Raw genomic sequence first — 20,503 nt, forward strand, 5'->3', positions numbered from 1 at the left:
TTTTGCTATTTCAAAAATTGAATTTTAATTTTAAGCAATTGTTTCCTTTTGGTTACTAAGCAAAATTAGGGCACCAAGGCAATTCAGAGAGTCATCAAGACAACTTACTTTCCATCAAGGTTTCAGAGACAAAAAAGAATTTTATCATGGTGCCTTGGGATCTGGCCTATTAGTTAGTCGAATACTTGTAATTTTTATCATAGGGTCATTTTACTATTTCTTACTTGTACAACATGGAATGTATCATACGTAAACTGAATAATAAGTAGATTTTAGCATATACATTATTATCATAAAGCATGAGATCTTTTGACTGAAACACCAATATGTACATGTAGTTGGCGAATACATATTTAGATTGGCGAATATATAATTTAGATGGGTGAATACATAATTTAGATTGGCAAAAGAAATTGAACATTGGCAAATTTTTGGGCAAACAGAAATAGCAACCCAGGGCTACATGTAGATCTGTGTATGGGAATGGCATGGTGGCAAACCATGATGGGAACCATAAATGTTTTTTGCCATCGACGACATCTGATTTTTGGAGGGCACAACAGCAAGTAAGAAGGGCAACCATAGCACTTACTGTCGTTGCCATGGTAAAACTAGAACCCTGCTGTTTCCAAGTTACTGAAATTCCTTGCATAGCAAACAACATGGTGCCCTTAAGTGTCTTTCTCATTATGCGATTAGTCGCACTGACTTGTCACATGCGATTTGTCGACCATACAAAAATCGAATGTATACTGTAAAACATGAAATTAATGCACAAGAGAAACTAATGCGAAAAATGCGTGAAGACATCTGACACATTAATTTTACAACGCATTTATGTTTGTAAAATACTGGTAATGTAAGCAAAGTTAATAAAACAAAGAACCTGAAAACAGTGAACAAATGTGTGTTTTATTTCATTTTAAATGTCAAGCACAACAGGAAAACACCTTCAGTTAAACAGAAATCACATGTATCAGTTAGAAAGTGTTCCTGTTGCAACCGAATGAGCATATCTCGGTAACACAAAAGTATTTCATTCAGTTATTGTCTTATAACATGTCAAACAGACCCGATTTTATCCAACCATGTACAGTCCGTGTCTTTCTTAATGGAGTCAAAACAATTCACAATCCAGCGGGAATGAATTGGTTTTAGGACACAAATCCTCAAGTCAAAGCACAAGTCTTTGTTGCTTTTCAAATTACTTGCCACTTGATCACCATTTTACCAGTTTGTGAACTGCAGTTGGTTTGATGCATCTTTGTAATCACCGTTGACTAAAAGTTCCATCGGCTAAAGTCTTCCTGTGCACCCGGCTGGAATGAACTGCACCTCAAAACCACGTTTGCATAACAGTTGTAAAAAACTGTCACACCTGTGAGCTGCAAACACATCAAAGATGGCAATTGACTTTTGCCACACTGGAAGACCGAGTTGTTTTTTCACACATTTTGTGTACAGAACCAGTACTTTGTCAACATAATCGAGCATGCTATCTTTGTTACTCAAGTGATTGGCTGTGTGGGTCACATGCCAATCTTTGGGAAAGTTGAAACGTGGGTGGCACTTTTCCGTGAAGCCTTTGTAAATGACCTGCGGTGGTAAAAGATCGCCAGCTGTTGTATTTCCTTGTAACATGGTGACTTCTCATTTGTCCTCCAATCCAATAATACCAATTTGTTTTGACCCCTATGAATCTAATATCCATTTAGATACAGGAACGATCTTGATACCAGTTTGGTCGAAAGTTTGACTAATTCGGGGGGGATTTTAACTCATAGACAGGTTGCGCGATCGTTATGCAAGCTAAATAAAAAAACGTTTAGCCTACTCTATAGCTGTAACAGAGTTAACTCATAGACTGGTTACCGTGATCATTATGCAAGCGAAGTGAAAATAAAGTTGACTTACGGTCTTTGCATTAATTAATACACGCATTTCTGGCCGTGTTGAGATGGCGCATTATTTTATATATCCGCATTAATTTCATGTTTTACAGTATAAGACTAAAGTCGTTCCGATTTAGCTGTTCTCACAGTACGATTCGATCACATGCGACGAGTCTGTGCCACTAATCACATAATGAGAACGCCCCTTTGGCAGTACAAAAATTGTCCAGAAGTGGTCTGCTTTATGCCTCTTAATTATAGGTGTTTTTGTGGTAGGCTGGTTTTGCCAAGTTTCAAACACCTGAGATTGTTCATACCCTAGCAACCAAAGTGGTGTCCACAGCAACAATGCACCTTTATAGCTTTTGGGAGGATGCTGAATTCAAAAGTAATGCATTTGAGTAATCCATGTGTCAGATCAGGTAATCCTTGGAGCCCAGTGTTCTTGCTACTGTGGTTATGTTTATGTTAATTGCGGTTAATGTGTATTTGCAGGTGTAATGAACGGCAGCTGCATACCTTCCTCAGAGAATGCAACCCTCAAGACGTGTGCTATATACGCTTGGTGTCCAGTTGAACGGGATAAACTGTAAGTAATAAGCCGTTTGCTTGTAATGGAATATTACCATTCTTTATATCTTTTTACATGATTTACAGAATAATGTCATCATTAACAAAATTGGTACCAGCGATGTTTTGGAAAAAAAATATTCTTACTTTAATTTGTAGGTGTTTTTTTTTCATTTTCATATATATACATACGTGTACTAATTATCCAGTGGTAAATTGTCCGCATGATGCGCGGTCGGTTTGGGATCGATCTCCGTCGGTGGGCCCATTGGGCTATTTTTCATTCCAGCCAGTGCACCACGACTGGTATATCAAAGGCCGTGGTATGTACTACTCTGTCTGTGGGATGGTGCATATAAAAGATCCCTTGCTGCTAATCGAAAAGAATAGCCCATGAAGTGGCGACAGTGGGTTTCCCCTCTCTCTGTGTGGTCCTTAACCATATGCCTGATGCCATATAACTGTAAATAAAATGTGTTGAGTGCATCGTTAAATAAAATATTTCCTTCTTAATTATCGTGATTATATCCAGTTTAAAGTTCAAGTGTGCTGTCATAGGCATACACATCAGCTATTTGGACTGTCTGTCCAGGACAGTAGGTTAGTGATTAGTGTGGTTAGTGAGAGAGAAGTTGGTATAGCTCACTCTGGATGGAAGCCGTTAGCAGGATGCGAACCCAGTATCTACCAGCTTTAAGTCTGATGGCTTAACCATCAAGCTGTAGTGTTATAGCTTTCTAGAAATATCTTTTTAACTGTTTTGTAAAGTGTTGTTATTATTTTTTTTAAATTCATTAATTAATAATAGTTTTGTTATTTTAATTTCAATAACAGCAGTATATTTCTTTCAAATTATACAAATTATATAAAATATTTTTTGTTTTATTTATAGACCAAGTAAACCAGTGTTACTGGCATCAGGAAATTTTACAGTTTTTATAAAAAATAATATAGAGTTTCCCAGGTTTGCAGTTAAAAGGTAAGTTTAGTTTAACAAGTGTTTGTAACTCTTATAATATTGATATTGTCTAATTCTTCCAAACCCCGTGTTTTAGGAAATTTGTTGTCTATTTGCTCTATTTAGGAATTTAACTCTCTGCTTCTCAGTCTGATAAGCAGTAAATAGACAGAACCACATCAAACCTGTTGTTGGTTCCAGCAAGGAGCTAAACTATCAACCAACTAAGTCAAATCAATCAAGTAGCTCCATTTTAATTTCGATGAAAAGCTCCAAAATATGCATCAAATTTATCATCATGAAATTACCCAACCTTTTTCTTTTTGAACATAATCTTTTGGGACATTTGCAAATTCAGTAGCTCCAAAACCAACCCTCACCCGCTACCAACCCTTGTTGGGTTGTTTGTGCTTCCTTGCAAATGCCAGGGAGCGGGACGTAGCCCAGTGGTAAAGCGCTCGCTTGATGCGTGGTTGGTTTGGGATCGATCCCCGCCAGAGGGCCCATTGGGCTATTTCTCGCTCCAGCCAGTGCACCACGACTGGTACATCAAAGGCCATGGTATGTGCTATCCTCTCTATGGGGTGGTGCATATAAAAGATCCCTTGCTGCTAATCGAAAAGAGTAGCTCATGAAGTGGCGACAGCAGGTTTCCTCCCTCATTATCTGTGTGATCCGTAACCATATGTTTGACCATTTCCTTCCTTCCTTGCAAATGGCAGCGGGTGCAACCCCTTCTTTCACCCCCACCCCCTCCCCAAACCCTTTCCTGTCCTGGACAGAGGAGCTGGCGGAAGTTGACACCAGCACCTATGACAGGCGTGCGCTACAACAGCTAGGTCTGAATGTGCACGTTAATCCCTATGACCATGACCAGTTGTTTTACGATGTTATTTATTGCACAAGTTTATAGTTAACAACCGGTATGTGGTTCTGTATTTATCACACACCATCTTTCTCTATTATGATTAACAAAAGTTTAATTAAATAACACACTTTATCGTCTGGAATTTTGGTAGAATTTTATGGAATGGATGCAATGCTGAGCATCCTGACCAGAAACATGATGTCATTTGGGTGAACATGTACTACGCATGCAAGATTTTGTATCACACATATATTCAATACAAAAAATATTTTTTATTGCACGGCCAGAATTGTCTTTATTACAATAACTATAGTAAGATTAAATGTAATAAATTGTAGGATCATTTGCCCTTGATGGGTCCATCAGAATTCTATGTATACTGTCCTATCTTTGGGAAAGTACATGCTATGGTTTTCATTTCGATTTTTAAGACTAATTGCTGAAATAAATATATGTTAGAACACCAACCAAATAGCCATACTTGTTGAGGTGTTAAACAAATAGTTCTTAACTTGCTATTCCAATTCCTAGATGCTGTCCTCTGTTTGTTAAGAGGTAACTGTTTATAAGAACGAAAAGAAGAAGAAGAAGAAGATATTTTTATGCTGATGTCAAAAAGAAACTTTACATACATAAAATCTGAATAATTTGATAAATATTGTTGCTAATCGAAAAGAACCAATTCAGAAACCACCTTACAAACACTTTGCATTTATCACGAAGTGCAGTGTGATGTTGAAAGTCATGATATTGTTTGGTAGGGTAAATCAGTATTGACATGATACCGATAACGAATGGTATAGGCCTATACGGTATACCGCCCATCTCTACTAGAATAGCCGTGTTAGAATCTGTTCATGCTTTTGAATCATATTCATAGTCAATGATTAAATAATGTGCTGCAGGTTAAACAAACATTCCTTATGCAAGTCTGTCATAAATTGCTGTGTTTCATTTTGTTAACATCCCTTTTTGTTAAAATGTATAGACTCATAATGGGATAAACCATTTGAAATGTAGATAGAGTTAACCATGTAATGTAAGCATTTCACAATATGCAGTTACTGTTTTCATATATCACATATACTGACATCCAAAAGAAACTTTACAACGTTTGAAATTGTATTATAGAAAACAAACAATACAGTGGGATATGAAAGATTTCAAAAGACCAATCGGTATTGAATTTTTTTATCCGCCATTTAATAAAGCACTAACAACATATTTGACAACATATCTGATGAACGCAAAATAGCTGAAAAGAAAAGAGAGATGATGGCCTTGTGTATGGAATTTAATTTTATTTAGATGAAATTAGCAGGTGAGATTTAACTCGGGAATGCATTTAAAGCCGACTATACCAAAAATACCACTTGATATTGGTATTGAAAACCATACTGATACCAAGGTAAATCACCCCCAAAATACAGATAACAATACTGTACTTGAAATTTCAATACTGCCCAGCTCTATACTCCAGTATATAGTTATTTTAATGTTCATATTGGTGTTTATTGTTATGGAAAGTAAGGCAAGTCACATATACATACTGTGAAATCACTTTTGTTCATGGTGGTCTAATGTTCGTGTAATTCATGGACTAGTACAGTCAGTGAATTTAGGAATACAGCGAAAATATAATACAGGTATTTAGCATCCATTAAAGGCATACTGTCACGGATTTAAGGACCTTATTTCTCTAAAAATGGATAATAACTAAAAATTACACTCATTGTTAGAAACCAAATCTAGCTATTGCATCACCTTAACTGAACCATGATGGAGTGAAATACATGTCAACTCTCTCAGCAATTTTAGTTTTTGAATTATGGACCATTGCCATAATTAAATAATTTTTACAAAATATCATTAATAAATGGAGTTTTGGTGGTTATGAAGATGGTTGAATAAAGTACATTTAGGGACAAATCAAATTATGTTTGTTCAGGTAGTACTTTGTTAGACCATTAAATAGGTCAGTGGTCTATGACAATATGCCTTTAATGGCTTTTGTAGGAGATATCGCTGGCACTATAATTTGCGTTATCTCCTGCGATATTCTCCTAGGAGATATCGCTTCTTATAATCTTGATTGGTCAAATTTTAATCACAAGACATTTTGTTACGTCACTGTGTATGTTTCAACGTTAAACCTATCATTAGTGACATCACGCCACTGTCGTTCTGATAGTTAACCAGTCTACCGCTGCCAAATATAGTGACAGTCAACTCACATTACAGACATTGTTTACAATTGTCGCAAATGAAAATAATGATAGTGGATGATAAAAAGAGTACCCCCCTCGTGTCTTGTGATATCATAATTTATCAGCCTTGGATTTCATATTCTTATCAACTCATGCTGATAAATTCTGATATCACAAGACACTCTGGGAGTATCCTCTATTTATATATATATATAATAGAAATTTATAATACTACCTTTTTGATCCACAAATATAGCAAAACCATGAAAATGTAAACACCAGGAAAATAAAGGATTTCACATTTCTGAGCACATTGGTGTTGTAAGTGAATGTTAGGTCTTAATAGTTATCTTTACAGTCTATGTATGAGAGAAAAAACTGCATATCAAATACAGATATAGCCTGTTTTTAATTACCAAAATGTGTCATTTTAGTGGATTTGCCAGCAGTCATGACAGTACATGCCATGCTTTTCTTATAACTGTTGTTCACTGATTGGAATTGGTCAAACAACAATTCATTTTTGGATAAGAACTTCTCAATTCTCCTTCCGAATGACTTTGAAATTCCTTCGATCATAACTAACATGGTGTCCTTAGCAACACCAAAACTGCCCACAAGTGACTTCTTCTCAAGTTATACAAGGCAGATTTCAACCAAACTTGGTACAAATGATTCTCCACATGGCTTTAAGCAACAGTTATTTTTCGGGCCACTTTGAAATCCAAGATGGCTGCCCTGGCCTCTGATTGGCTGAGACTTTTTCAACTTCTTCTCAAGTTCCACCAAATTTCAACCAAATGTGGTCCAAATGGTTGTCTCATATAGGCCTGCAAGTGTTGTTATTTCATGGGCCAATTCAAAATCTAATATGTTCAACATGGTTCATCATGCAGATTTCAACCAAACTTGGTACAATTATTTCTTGGCCCTGACCAATTGTTTTAATTTTTTGCAATAATTCAAAATCTAACATGGCTGTCCTAGCCTGTGATTGGCTGAGAGATTTTTGACTTGTTATCAAGTTCCACAATAATGTAGATTTTAACCAAAACGGGTACAAATAATCCTCTGATGACTTTGACCTTCACCAGGTTACATCTTCATTTATTCCAGGCAAAATTAGAATTCACAATATTTCACGGTGTATGCTGTGATAAAAGTAGATCATTTATTGGTTCTGGTTACAATATACATACATATACACATTTTCATTTGTTCATTTGCTATTTTAATTTCAAATTAGCAGTCACTAAATGACCATCTGTGATAAATCATTGTTACTTGGGTTCACTTTTGAGAGGCATAGTTTGTTTAATTCATTATTTCATTCATTCATTCATTTCAACTTATTTTCATGCTTATATCCAATTACGGTTCAAGCATGCTGTCCTGGGCACACACCTCAGCTATCTGAGCTGTCTGTCCAGGACAGTGGGTTAGTTATTAGTAGTTAGTGAGAGACAAGATGGTGCAGTGGTCTTACACCTACCCATTGAGTCGTTAAAACTCGCTCTGGGTGGGAGCTGTTACCGGGCTGCGAACCCAGTACCTACCAGCCTTATGTCCGATGGCTTAAGTCGACACTATTATGTTAAAAACCATAAAATAAGAGTATAACTAGATGAAAATCATGAGATATTACTGTAACATTATATTATTACATAAAGGTTAAAATTTAAGATTTTCAAATTATTGTGTTGATCATTTTTGTCCTGCGATGCAGATTTAAATCTGCTCTACATACATGTGTGTGCTTTTGCAACAGGCGAAACCTCTTGAACTTTATGAACGATAGTTACCTGAAGACATGCCGTTACGATCCCAATGATGAAGACAATGACATGTGCCCCATATTTCGCATTAGAAAGATCATTGATGACCTTCATGGAAACTTCACTAGTGTTGCTAGCCAGGTATCTACCAATCGGTGCAGTATTAACCCAGTATAGCAACCAATCACAGCACCCGTTGCTTTTCTTGTTTTTCCATAAGTTTCGGCTAATTATAGCATACACATACACGTACAACATTCAAATCTGTCCAGCAACCCATTCAACTGCTAGGCTTTTAAATCTCTATACAGTTTACAGGGAACATTTTGTTCAGTCACGATTCGCTTTGCAAATTTTTGAGATCGCTACACAATTGTAAAACATTAAACAGTAGTTGCTAATCAATTTTCAAATGACTAGAAACATCACTAATCAAGATTTTGAAGAAAAAAAATTCCCTGGTTTATAATCTAAATCGTGAAATGAAATTATTTTTTGTGGCATTTTCCTTTTTCTCAAACAAAATATGGTTGGTTTGGCCTAAATTTAATATACCTGATGAATGAATAATGATATGCAAACACTTCCTCATGAATATTGATCAAGTTACCAGCATTCTTCATTCTACTACATTAACTGAAACATGATTTGACAACTGTATATATGACTGAATTTAAATATGCCAATCACTTATGATTACTGGGGTTCGTATGGACAGTTTTGTTTGCATGTATTTGTATGGAACTTTGTGTATTGTTCTATTAACATTTAGTTGTGTTAATCTGAGTTTAACCTGACATCCTATCAGACATATATGGGTAGTAACTCAGCACCAGCTTGAATCAGTGATGGTAATTTGTATGCATGAGCAAAACTAGTATACTTGTATATACCCCCCCCCCCCCCCCCCCAAAAAAAAAGAAAAAAAAAAAGAGCCAAATTAGTGCAGTACCATTATGCAAAACATCAATGTGTGTCAAATATAAAATGAGAATAAATTAAGTGAAGACAGATCAGGAAATATTGCAGTAAATGTATTTATTAAAGCATTATGCAAACTAAATAGCTTCATTATCTGCAAACTGGAAGAATTATTGTGTACATGTATTTCTGCTAACTAAATGAATGTCAGTATGTATTTCTGCTAACTAAATGAATGTCATTATGTACGTCTGCTAACCAAATGAATGTCAGTATGTATGTCTGCTAACTAAATGAATTTCAGTATGTATATCTGCTAACTAAATGAATGTCAGTATGTATATGTCTGCTAACTAAATGAATGTCGGTATGGATGTCTGCTAATTAAATGAATGTCAGTATGTATATCTGCTAACTAAATGAATGTCGGTATGTATGTCTGCTAACTAATTGAATGTCAGTATGCATGTCTACTAACTAAATGAATGTCGGTATGTATGTCTGCTAACTAAATGAATGTCAGTATGCATGTCTACTAACTAAATGAATGTCGGTATGTATGTCTGCTAACTAAATGAATGTCAGTATGTATGTCTGCTAACGAAATGAATGTCAGTATGTATATCTGCTAACTAAATGAATGTCAGTATGTATGTCTGCTAACTAAATGAATGTCGGTATGTATGTCTGCTAACTAAATGAATGTCAGTATGTATATGGCTGCTAACTAAATGAATGTCAGTATGTATGTCTGCTAACTAAATGAATGTCAGTATGTATGTCTGCTAACTAAATGAATGTCAGTATGTATGGCTGCTAACTAAATGAATGTCAGTATGTATGGCTGCTAACTAAATGAATTTAGTATGTACATGTATCTGCTAACTAACTAAACTTCAGTATGTATATGTCTGCTAACTAACTAAATTTCAGTATGTATATGGCTGCTAACTAAATGAATGTCAGTATGTATATGTCTGCTAACTAACTAAATTTCAGTATGTATATGTCTGCTAACTAAATGAATGTCAGTATGTATATGGCTGCTAACTAAATGAATGTCAGTATGTATGTCTGCTAACTAAATGAATGTCAGTATGTATGGCTGCTAACTAACTAAATTTCAGTATGTATATGGCTGCTAACTAAATGTCAGTATGTATATCTGCTAACTAAATGAATGTCAGTATGTATGTCTGCTAACTAAATGAATGTCAGTATGTATATCTGCTAACTAAATGAATGTCAGTATGTATATCTGCTAATTAAATGAATGTCAGTATGTATATCTGCTAACTAAATGAATGTCGGTATGTATGTCTGCTAACTAATTGAATGTCAGTATGCATGTCTACTAACTAAATGAATGTCGGTATGTATGTCTGCTAACTAAATGAATGTCAGTATGCATGTCTACTAACTAAATGAATGTCGGTATGTATGTCTGCTAACTAAATGAATGTCAGTATGTATGTCTGCTAACGAAATGAATGTCAGTATGTATATCTGCTAACTAAATGAATGTCAGTATGTATGTCTGCTAACTAAATGAATGTCGGTATGTATGTCTGCTAACTAAATGAATGTCAGTATGTATATGGCTGCTAACTAAATGAATGTCAGTATGTATGTCTGCTAACTAAATGAATGTCAGTATGTATGTCTGCTAACTAAATGAATGTCAGTATGTATGGCTGCTAACTAAATGAATGTCAGTATGTATGGCTGCTAACTAAATGAATTTAGTATGTACATGTATCTGCTAACTAACTAAACTTCAGTATGTATATGTCTGCTAACTAACTAAATTTCAGTATGTATATGGCTGCTAACTAAATGAATGTCAGTATGTATATGTCTGCTAACTAACTAAATTTCAGTATGTATATGTCTGCTAACTAAATGAATGTCAGTATGTATATGGCTGCTAACTAAATGAATGTCAGTATGTATGTCTGCTAACTAAATGAATGTCAGTATGTATGGCTGCTAACTAACTAAATTTCAGTATGTATATGGCTGCTAACTAAATGTCAGTATGTATATCTGCTAACTAAATGAATGTCAGTATGTATGTCTGCTAACTAAATGAATGTCAGTATGTATATCTGCTAACTAAATGAATGTCAGTATGTATATCTGCTAACTAAATGAATGTCAGTATGTATATCTGCTAACTAAATGAATGTCAGTATGTATATCTGCTAACTAAATGAATGTCAGTATGTATGTCTGCTAACTAAATGAATGTCGGTATGTATGTCTGCTAACTAAATGAATGTCAGTATGTATATGGCTGCTAACTAAATGAATGTCAGTATGTATGTCTGCTAACTAAATGAATTTCAGTATGTATATGGCTGCTAACTAAATGAATGTCAGTATGTATGTCTGCTAACTAAATGAATGTCAGTATGTATGTCTGCTAACTAAATGAATGTCAGTATGTATGTCTGCTAACTAAATGAATGTCAGTATGTATGGCTGCTAACTAACTAAATTTCAGTATGTATATGGCTGCTAACTAAATTTCAGTATGTATATGGCTGCTAACTAAATGAAAATGAAAACTGATTCTGCACTTGTCCTTCAATAAAGAGCTCACAGGAAGTCTTTACTTTCAAAAACCCGGCAAAGTTTCAGAATTTTTTCGTCCATTCTCTTTTTCGGCTCTGAATAGGAGATGGATCTATTTTAAAGCTGTATGGGGTGGGTTATCTCACAATTTTAATTTACTGATCAAACCAGGGACTGCTGTGTATTAGTGTATGCTGAATACTGGCACTATACAACTGATTGTCAGATTAAACTCAGATTGTGTGTTTGGCTGTTTTATATTTGTACATGATCTAAAAATGACAAATTGATTTTTGCAGGAGGAATATTTTGCACTTCAAAGACAACAAACAATTGGCCAAATGCAGATATTCTCCTACCGACCCTCTAAATAAATTTTGTCCTATTTTCAAACTGGCTGATATAGCGAAATATGCCGGCCAGAACTATGATAATATGACCAAATGGGTAATTTGATTTCATTTTGTCAGTGTGTTTTTCTCATTCAGTGTTTTTTATTTATTTTAATTTCAAAAGCTTTTCAGTGTTTTTTATTTATTTTAATTTCAAAAGCTCATTCAGTGTTTTTTATTTATTTTAATTTCAAAAGGTCATTCACTGTTTTTTATTTATTTTAATTTCAAAAGCTCATTCACTGTTTTTTATTTATTTTAATTTCAAAAGCTTTTCAGGTCAAACACACAAATATTGCTGCCAGTAGCATGAATGAATGCATACATTAAAAATCTATCAAATGTTTGTTTCATAAGTAACATTGAATGAATCAAAATATTTCTTATGTGGAATGACTTTCTGTCTTACATATGTACAAGCATGGAAGCATGTTTCAATATGCACATTTTTATTATCACGTTTATTATTTTGTAGTTTGTTAAAGGTGCTATCTCAGTTATATGCAGTGCCATATTTCACTTTATTACCCATCAGGCATTCATAACGGGGAAAATAAAAATCATAATTTCTCATTGAGAAATTATCATGCATTGGTTTAACGTACACTACTATTGGACGATTTGTATATTTTACCTGACTCCCAATTGCTTAATGTTATGTCAGGTGTGATTCCGTTGGAGATCATATTGTGCATCTCTGTAGTCTTGCGAACCCATAAATCATGATATTGCGCACTATTTTGATTTTGTCTGCTCCACAAAACATGTTGGTCTCATCACGTAATTTTTTAATATATATATATATATATATATATATATATATATATATATCACGGAAAGAAGTTCCTGTGCATCATTAAAATTTCAGTGAGATTTATATTTTTAAAATTTAAAAATATTATGTTTTACATGGATGTACTATTTATCTGTTAAAAGTACAGTGATCCTCTCCTGCCTTCTGAACCTGAAGTACCGTCTACACAATGTTTGGTGCACCGTCGGTGACGATGTAACAGAACAACGTATTGATGTACGATCATGGTCGTACTTTGTGATCACCTAATCGGTTGCGTACAGTTATGCCACTGGTTGGCCTTAACTCTGGGATGTATTGGGATGTTAAACTTGTCATTTCGAAATGATTCCATAGGTGTATTGATTGATATTGACAATTTGTTAACATGACATCACATGTCGACTCCCTAAAAATGGAAGATCCCTAGTATCCCTAATCTGTCGACAACATCTCCGCAGGCACAGCATAGTTTTCTGACCAAAACAAATAGCAACAACGTTTGTGCCATTCTCACCTCAGTCGTACCCATCATTTGAAGAAGTTAATTTTCTTGGAGGCGTGGCATCACACTGACGACAATCGATACCAACAAAAGTATTTTTCTGAGTGATGAGAATCCATACAATAGTTTTAGAGTCCAATGATAAGAAAAATGACGTCAAACAGGAGCACGTGATCAAGAATGCTAGTAATGCAACTTGTGATCACAAAGCATGAATGGCTCGTGCAATTGACAGGACACCGCTGTAATATCGAAGAGAGTGGTTACATGTTTATTTACTGAAAGATGTATGACCTTATTTGAAATAAATAATATTCCATATCAGCGGTTGCAAAACGAAGTACTAGTAGGCGTTGGAACTGACAGAGTAGGAGTTAGGGGTTTATCGAGAGCTACAAACACTCAGTAATGAGGGAACGCGGGGGGGGGGGGGGGGGGGGGGGGGGGGCTCTATGGGCCAGAGTCTGTTACCACAGAAGTGTGCAATATAGTCCACTTGTAATGTATATAGTTGGTGAAATTGTTGGCCCAAGAATAGAACAAGTATGACTCACGGGTTAAGAAACATTTCAGATCTTTAATACACGCCTTGTAAAAGCTGTTGGTTCGAACTATGTTACATCACATGATGTAATCTATTTCTCTGTTTCTAGACAAAACAGTGGCAAGTTATGTCAGAGGTGTGTCAGAAAGAAACTGTCTCACTCTGACCACTCTAGTTGCTTCAGGTTCAGAAAATTTGAAAAACCAAGAAATCTGACTGGGTGACAGTCTACAAGTTGTCTCATCTTACTAAAGTCCAAACAAATTGTTAACAACTACGAGAAATTGCTCTCCTACCTTTATTTTTCGTTATATTTTACCAACATTTTGTCCAGACAGAAATCTTGAAAAAACCATTACAATAACACAGATTCCACAAACTAGATGATAACCATGTCACCTATATCAACCTCGCTGATATCGCATTGAGCAAAAAACTTAATTTTGTGCTGGCTGCCATTTTGACTTTTTATGGAATAATCTCCAAGAGGGGTGAAAGGATATCATTTAATGTAACAATGTCTCAACATGTTATGATATAAAAGTCATATTAATGTTTTTATTAGTATTTTTTGTTTGTTTAAAGATACCACTAGAGATCATTGATTTTATATTAATTATGTCACATACTTTTGAGGCTTTTACACCCCCCTTGAAGTGTATTCCATTAAAAAAACAAAGTGGCAGACGGCAGAAAACTGCCCTATGCTATCTCGGCGAAGTCGATACTGGCGACATCGTTAGTCTCGTATGTGGAATATGTGTTACTGTAATGATTTTTTCAACTTGTGTCTGGACAAACTTTGGGGGGAATATAACGGTAATTAAAGGTAGGAGAGTAATTTATTGTTGTTGTTAACAATTTGGTTCAGATTTTAGGTTACTTAAAGTGATCATATCAGTAGCGAAAAATCATATCAGAAGCAAAGGCTACAATTATAATAACTACATAAAGCATGATTGTCCAACAATTAAGTGCACTGCTTTATTCAACAGGGCTTAGGGTTCATAAAACGTAAACATTTTTTTTTTTGCTGAATGTTTGCAAACATTTTGACTGGTCGCCATAGCAATGAGCAATAATGGAGGCTGTATTTGTGGGAAACTCAAAGTTTTCCTGAAAAAATGCGTTTCCTCTCTAAGTCTACATGTCAAAATTACCAAATGTTTAACATCCAATAGCCTAATTTCTCGCTCCAGCCAGTGCACCAAGACTGGTACATCAAAGGCTGTGGTATGTGCTATCCTGTCTATGGGATGGTGCACATAAAAGATCCCTTGCTGCTAATCGAAAAGAGTAGCCCATGAAGTGGCGACAGCGGGTTTCCTCCCTCAATATCTGTGTGGTCCTTAACCATATGTCCGATGCCATATAACCGTAAATAAAATGTGTTGAGTGCATCGTTAAATAAAGCATTTCCTTCCTTATAACCATAAATAAAATATGTTGAGTGCGTCATTAAATAAAGCATTTCCTTCCTTCCAGTAGCCTATGATATATAAATCACTGTGCTCTAGTGGTGTCGTTAAACAAAAACAAACTTTAACAAACATTTACACAAAGACAGAAAGCTTATCACCAACATCCGCCTGGCATAGCGTTACATGTTTGCCTTATCTGAATACGCCTAATTAAATTCTGTCGGCTGGCAATCTACATGTACTAAAGATTCTCCAGTTTAAGAACAATTTCCTAGAACATTAAATTATTTGGTTGTAATTTTTTTTTATGTGGATAATAGTAGAAGGCATAATGTTTATATTTCAGAATGTGTTGAGTGCGTCATTAAATAAGACATTTCCTTTCTGTTTACATTTCAGAGCAAAAGTTAAATGATTTTGGAAGGAACTGACCCTCGTGCACCTCTGAGATAGCACTTTTAAGCACATTGTTAGCTGCACATTTTAAATAGGTTAGAAGATTGCAGTGATTAGTTAAACTAGCCTGATATTAAAGCCACTAACTGTAGTTTTTAAGCAGTATAAAACATGTTTAGCTATTACGGGGTTATTTTTAATATTAATTTACACATTGCTTATAATGTTTTTTCTTAAAGGGACAGACCTTAGTTTCGACTCATGAAAATTAACACTAGGTTTAGTTAATCTACTAACTGTAGTTTTTAAGCAGTATAAAACATGTTTGGCTATTACAGGGCTATTTTTAACATTAATTTACACATTGCTTATAATGTTTTTCTTAAAGGTAGACTAAACTCCAACAAGAGCCTTATGTGTTGGAAAGATGCATACCCGGACCACCAACACATACTGACACTTTAACAAATGAAAAACGCGTAATTTTAGAATTCATAAAAAAACATGATTATTCCTGCTAACTGGGGGCAGCCATTTTGTTTCGTTTTTGTGACGTCCGGTGGTATAGCTTGGGGTGAAGTGACGTCAGTTCTCTATGCACAGTGTAAACAAACACACTAATTTATGACAAGGCGCTTCGCTTCAGTCAACCTGACTTGTAAATAACATAAATGACTTGATAGTATAATAAACTATTTAACTAAATATATTTCAATTTGCATCAATATAATGAAACAGAGTTATAGTATTTTTTTCTTTTAAAAAATCCAAAGAAAAAATACATATTATTAGACCTATTGGTAGGATACGTTCGAGCAAAAACAACCACTCACGATACCCAAGTGATAATTTTATTTTCTTTGGGACTACGTAATTGGTCAGTTTTGTTATTTTAGATGGGAAAATCTACTTAATCAAGGGTTTTACAGTAATAAAACAGGACGGCTGTTAATGTCCATTACGATTTGAGGTTATCACACAATACCCTGTGATCTTAATAAAAGAGGCACGTCTTTTTAGTGTGTCTAGACAGTGTCTGGGGACCGTCTAAATATACACCTGCCAATCAAGAACCACAGGTATGGGCCACGGAAAAAAAAGACTAATTAACCAAGAAAACACTCCGACTATTATTTCAATATGTTGGTTAATTTATGTACAAAACATAATACAGTTATTTCAACACTTTGACAATGGTGGTTTATTTTGTATTGAAAAATAAACCACATATACACGTTGCTGTGTTACTGGGATGGATATTATTACAGAACATTGCGATGCATCCGCAAAAATCAGGTATGTTTTGTTTCTTTAGTTCGAAGACTTAATTCCTGACGTGACACGTTAGGTATTAGGTAACCACCAGCTCCATGAGGGTGTATTTACTGGGATAGTACAAAATGGCTGTGCCCTTTATATATAATAGCTGTCATATTTAACCATTTTATTAATTAACTATATGATTATATTTGTTGATATTAAGCAATAATGTGCATTATGTATCGTTGAATATGCATACCAGTCCAAAAGCCTTGCTTTAGCATTCCTTTTAAGGGACAGATGCTAGTTTCAACCCATTAAAATTAACACTAGGTTTAGGTAATCTACAAACCTGTAACACATTTGGATAACGTTACAATTGAGTGAAACATGAGTCTGTGACTTTGAAATGGTGAAATACCCTCTGAAAATAGACTAAAAGTCAACTCTGTAACTGTTACTTCTCAGACGCACATGTGTTTTTAAAAATATGAAAAATGCATTTTGTGATATTAAAAACACCAGGATGACCAAAAACACTTTGAATATACGGAAATGGATAATTTAACAATACAATCTAAGTAAAGTATGATTTCAGTTATCAAAAATGGCTATAATAGTAAAAAAAATCTGCCTTAGTGTTTAAACACTAGTGTATGTCCCTTTAAATTATCCATCCTATTTTTAGTCATCCAGATATTGATAGTACTTAACTAAAAAAAGCATTTTATGCGATACAGAAAATATATTTTTCTCTGCAACTAAGGGCGGTGGCTTTAATAATGATTGCTATGATTTGCTGTGCATTTAGTCCATTCAGAACATACCGGTAGGCTTATTGCCCACTGTCCCTGCAATGTATACATGTATCTGACAACAAATATCTGCTGTTATCCTAATTAAGTATATTACGGAAGCTGTAATCACTAGATATTAATGTATCTTGTCTCTTAATTTAATTACTTTAAAACTTCAGACAGTGGTAAAGCATTTGCTTGATGTGCTGTGGTCTAGGATCGATCCTCGTAAGTGGACCCATTGGTCTTATCTCTTGTTCTAGCCAGTGCTTCACAAATGGTGTAACAAAGGTTGTGGTATGTACTGTCCTGTCTGTGGGATGCTGCATATAAAAGATCCCTTGCTGCTAATCAGAAAGAATAGTCGATTGCATAGCAGCAGTGGGTTTCCTCAAATAATTTTTGCTAACTGGATACATTTGAATACCACTCTTTGTAAGATAAATAATCTCCAACAGCTACTCAAGTATTATTCTCTATTAATATAACATGCTGCCCCTTTTCTAGTCAAAGTTGGTTTTGTTTAACGACACCACTAGAGCACATTGATTAAATAATCATCAGCTTTTGGATGTCAAACATTTGGTAATTCTGTATCGTAGTCATCAGAGGAAACCTACATTTTTTCTAATGCAGCAAGGGATCTTTTATATGTACTTTCCCCACAGACAGGACAGCACATACCATGGCCTTTGTCCAGTTGTGGTGCACTGGTTGGAACAAGAAAAAACCCAATCATCTGAATGGATCCACCGAGGTGGTTCGATCCTGCGATGCAAGCACCTCAGGCGAGCACTCTACCAACTGAGCTAAATCCCGCCCCCCAGTATTATACCCTATTAATAAAACATGCTACGCCTTTTCCTTTTCTTGTCAAAGTTAACTTCCTGCAAAATCCAGAAGTGTAACACTATCCTAGTTTTTTGTCTGTGTGAAATACTTTTATATATATAAATATATGTATATGCATATACAGTGTATTTACATGTGCATGGAGCATGATGTAATTTTTAGTAAGTCTAAATGTTAAACACTGTCAAGGTTCATACAGATTTGAAAAGTGCATGAATTTAAGTGGTCATAATGAAAAGCCCTTGATTTTTTTTTTTAAACTGTTTAAAAGTGTGAGAAAATTATCTCAAAAAGTGCTTGAATTGCATATTTCTGCCTCAAGTTTTTTTCTTTTCGTAATTCCAAAATTTGCAAGCTGGTATTTACTAGTCTACGTACTTTTATCACAAATAATTAAAATTGTCGGATACGCTGTTACCAAGTCGAAGAAAAACATATGAGACCAAATGTTACCAACTGAATATGGAGAATTCAGAAACTCTTGAAAATTTATAATTTTGCAGTGAAAAATTTTTGTCTTCCAAATTGTATATGCACCTTGACTGTCATTTTTTTTTTTTTTTTTTTTTTTTTTTTTTTTTTTAAATGTTTATGAAAATAACAGATTAATAGGTGGGGTGTTTTTGTTTTTTTTACCAATATTTCAATGTTTTATTTAAATTGTTGAAAAAATGTAAACATAATGTATGTAGATATAGTTAAACATTCTTAAGAGTATAAACTGTACATTAAGTTTATCTGCACGTGTAGCTGTGATAGACATAGGTCATAACAACTTTCTTTGTAATAATCAGTGTACCAGGAACAGAATTTGACCTTATAACTGTTAAACTAATTGTAATCGATAATTGACCTTGATCTTATAATCAGTCTTAATACGCTGTCGATCTGGGATCAAACCTCATCTGTGGGCCTTTTGGGCTATTTCTCGTTCCACCATGACTGGTATATCAAAGGCCATGGTATGTGCTGTCCTGTCTGTGGGATGATGCATATAAAAGATCCCTTGCTACTAATGGGAAAAATGCATCGGGGTTTTCTCTGTGAGACTGTCAAAAGTACCAAATGTTTGACATCCAATAGACGATGATTAATAAATCAATGTGCTCTAGTGGGGTTGTTAAACAAAACAAACTTTTAACTTTTTAAAATATGATAGATTCATCAAACATTATCTATAGTTGGTTCCATCCTACAAAAATGTTTTTTGTAAATATTTTCAGTTTGGTTTGACATAAGAAAAACAGTAATTAAAGTGTTTTGGAAATAACAAAAAATATAGTTTTTTTGTGTGCAATTTAGAAAACAATCGGCTCAGAAATAAATAACTTGTAGTAAATTCCATAGCATGAAAAAAGGCGTTCTCTGTGGGACGGACTATAATTGTCTGACCATAGGACCTGTAGCTGTTAAAATAAATTCCTCATTAAAATAAAAGTTAAAACCCTCTATTATTTATTATAGTTGAGCCGTTATAAAGTGAGACCATCATTTAGATGTTTTAATGATATATTATGTTTTACAGGGCGCAGTTGTCCAGATTCTTATTCACTGGGACTGTGACCTTGACTACGATGTTGAGGACTGTGTTCCTGCGTATGGGTTCAGGAGACTGGACAGTGAGGATTATAAAGTATCGAAGGGTTTTAACTTTAGGTGAGCTAGCAGGCTATCATGTTGTTGTTGCTGTGTGTTGTTTTTCTCTATCTCTGTATATCTTGATATCTGTCCATCTCAAAGTCCCATCCAGTGACAATGTATACATGCATATTTCG

General features: G+C 34.8%; 1 protein-coding gene across 3 annotated transcripts in view; it reads left to right on the top strand.

Annotated features, from left to right (window-relative positions):
* LOC121368332 (P2X purinoceptor 4-like) overlaps positions 1–20,503 on the top strand; it is an 89,569-nt gene that overhangs the window by 42,960 nt on the left and 26,106 nt on the right. For 2 of the 3 annotated variants that reach the window (XM_041493018.1, XM_041493016.1), the window contains exons 5-8: positions 2,388–2,481; positions 3,355–3,441; positions 8,264–8,411; positions 20,254–20,384. In XM_041493018.1, coding sequence (XP_041348952.1) covers positions 2,388–2,481; positions 3,355–3,441; positions 8,264–8,411; positions 20,254–20,384 — 460 coding nt within the window. Of the gene's footprint in view, positions 1–2,387; positions 2,482–3,354; positions 3,442–8,263; positions 8,412–12,067; positions 12,216–20,253; positions 20,385–20,503 lie in introns of all 3 variants that reach the window. The other variant, XM_041493017.1, reaches the window with a different exon arrangement.

This window comes from Gigantopelta aegis, chromosome 3, assembly GCF_016097555.1.
Source record: "Gigantopelta aegis isolate Gae_Host chromosome 3, Gae_host_genome, whole genome shotgun sequence".
Taxonomy (NCBI): domain Eukaryota; kingdom Metazoa; phylum Mollusca; class Gastropoda; order Neomphalida; family Peltospiridae; genus Gigantopelta; species Gigantopelta aegis.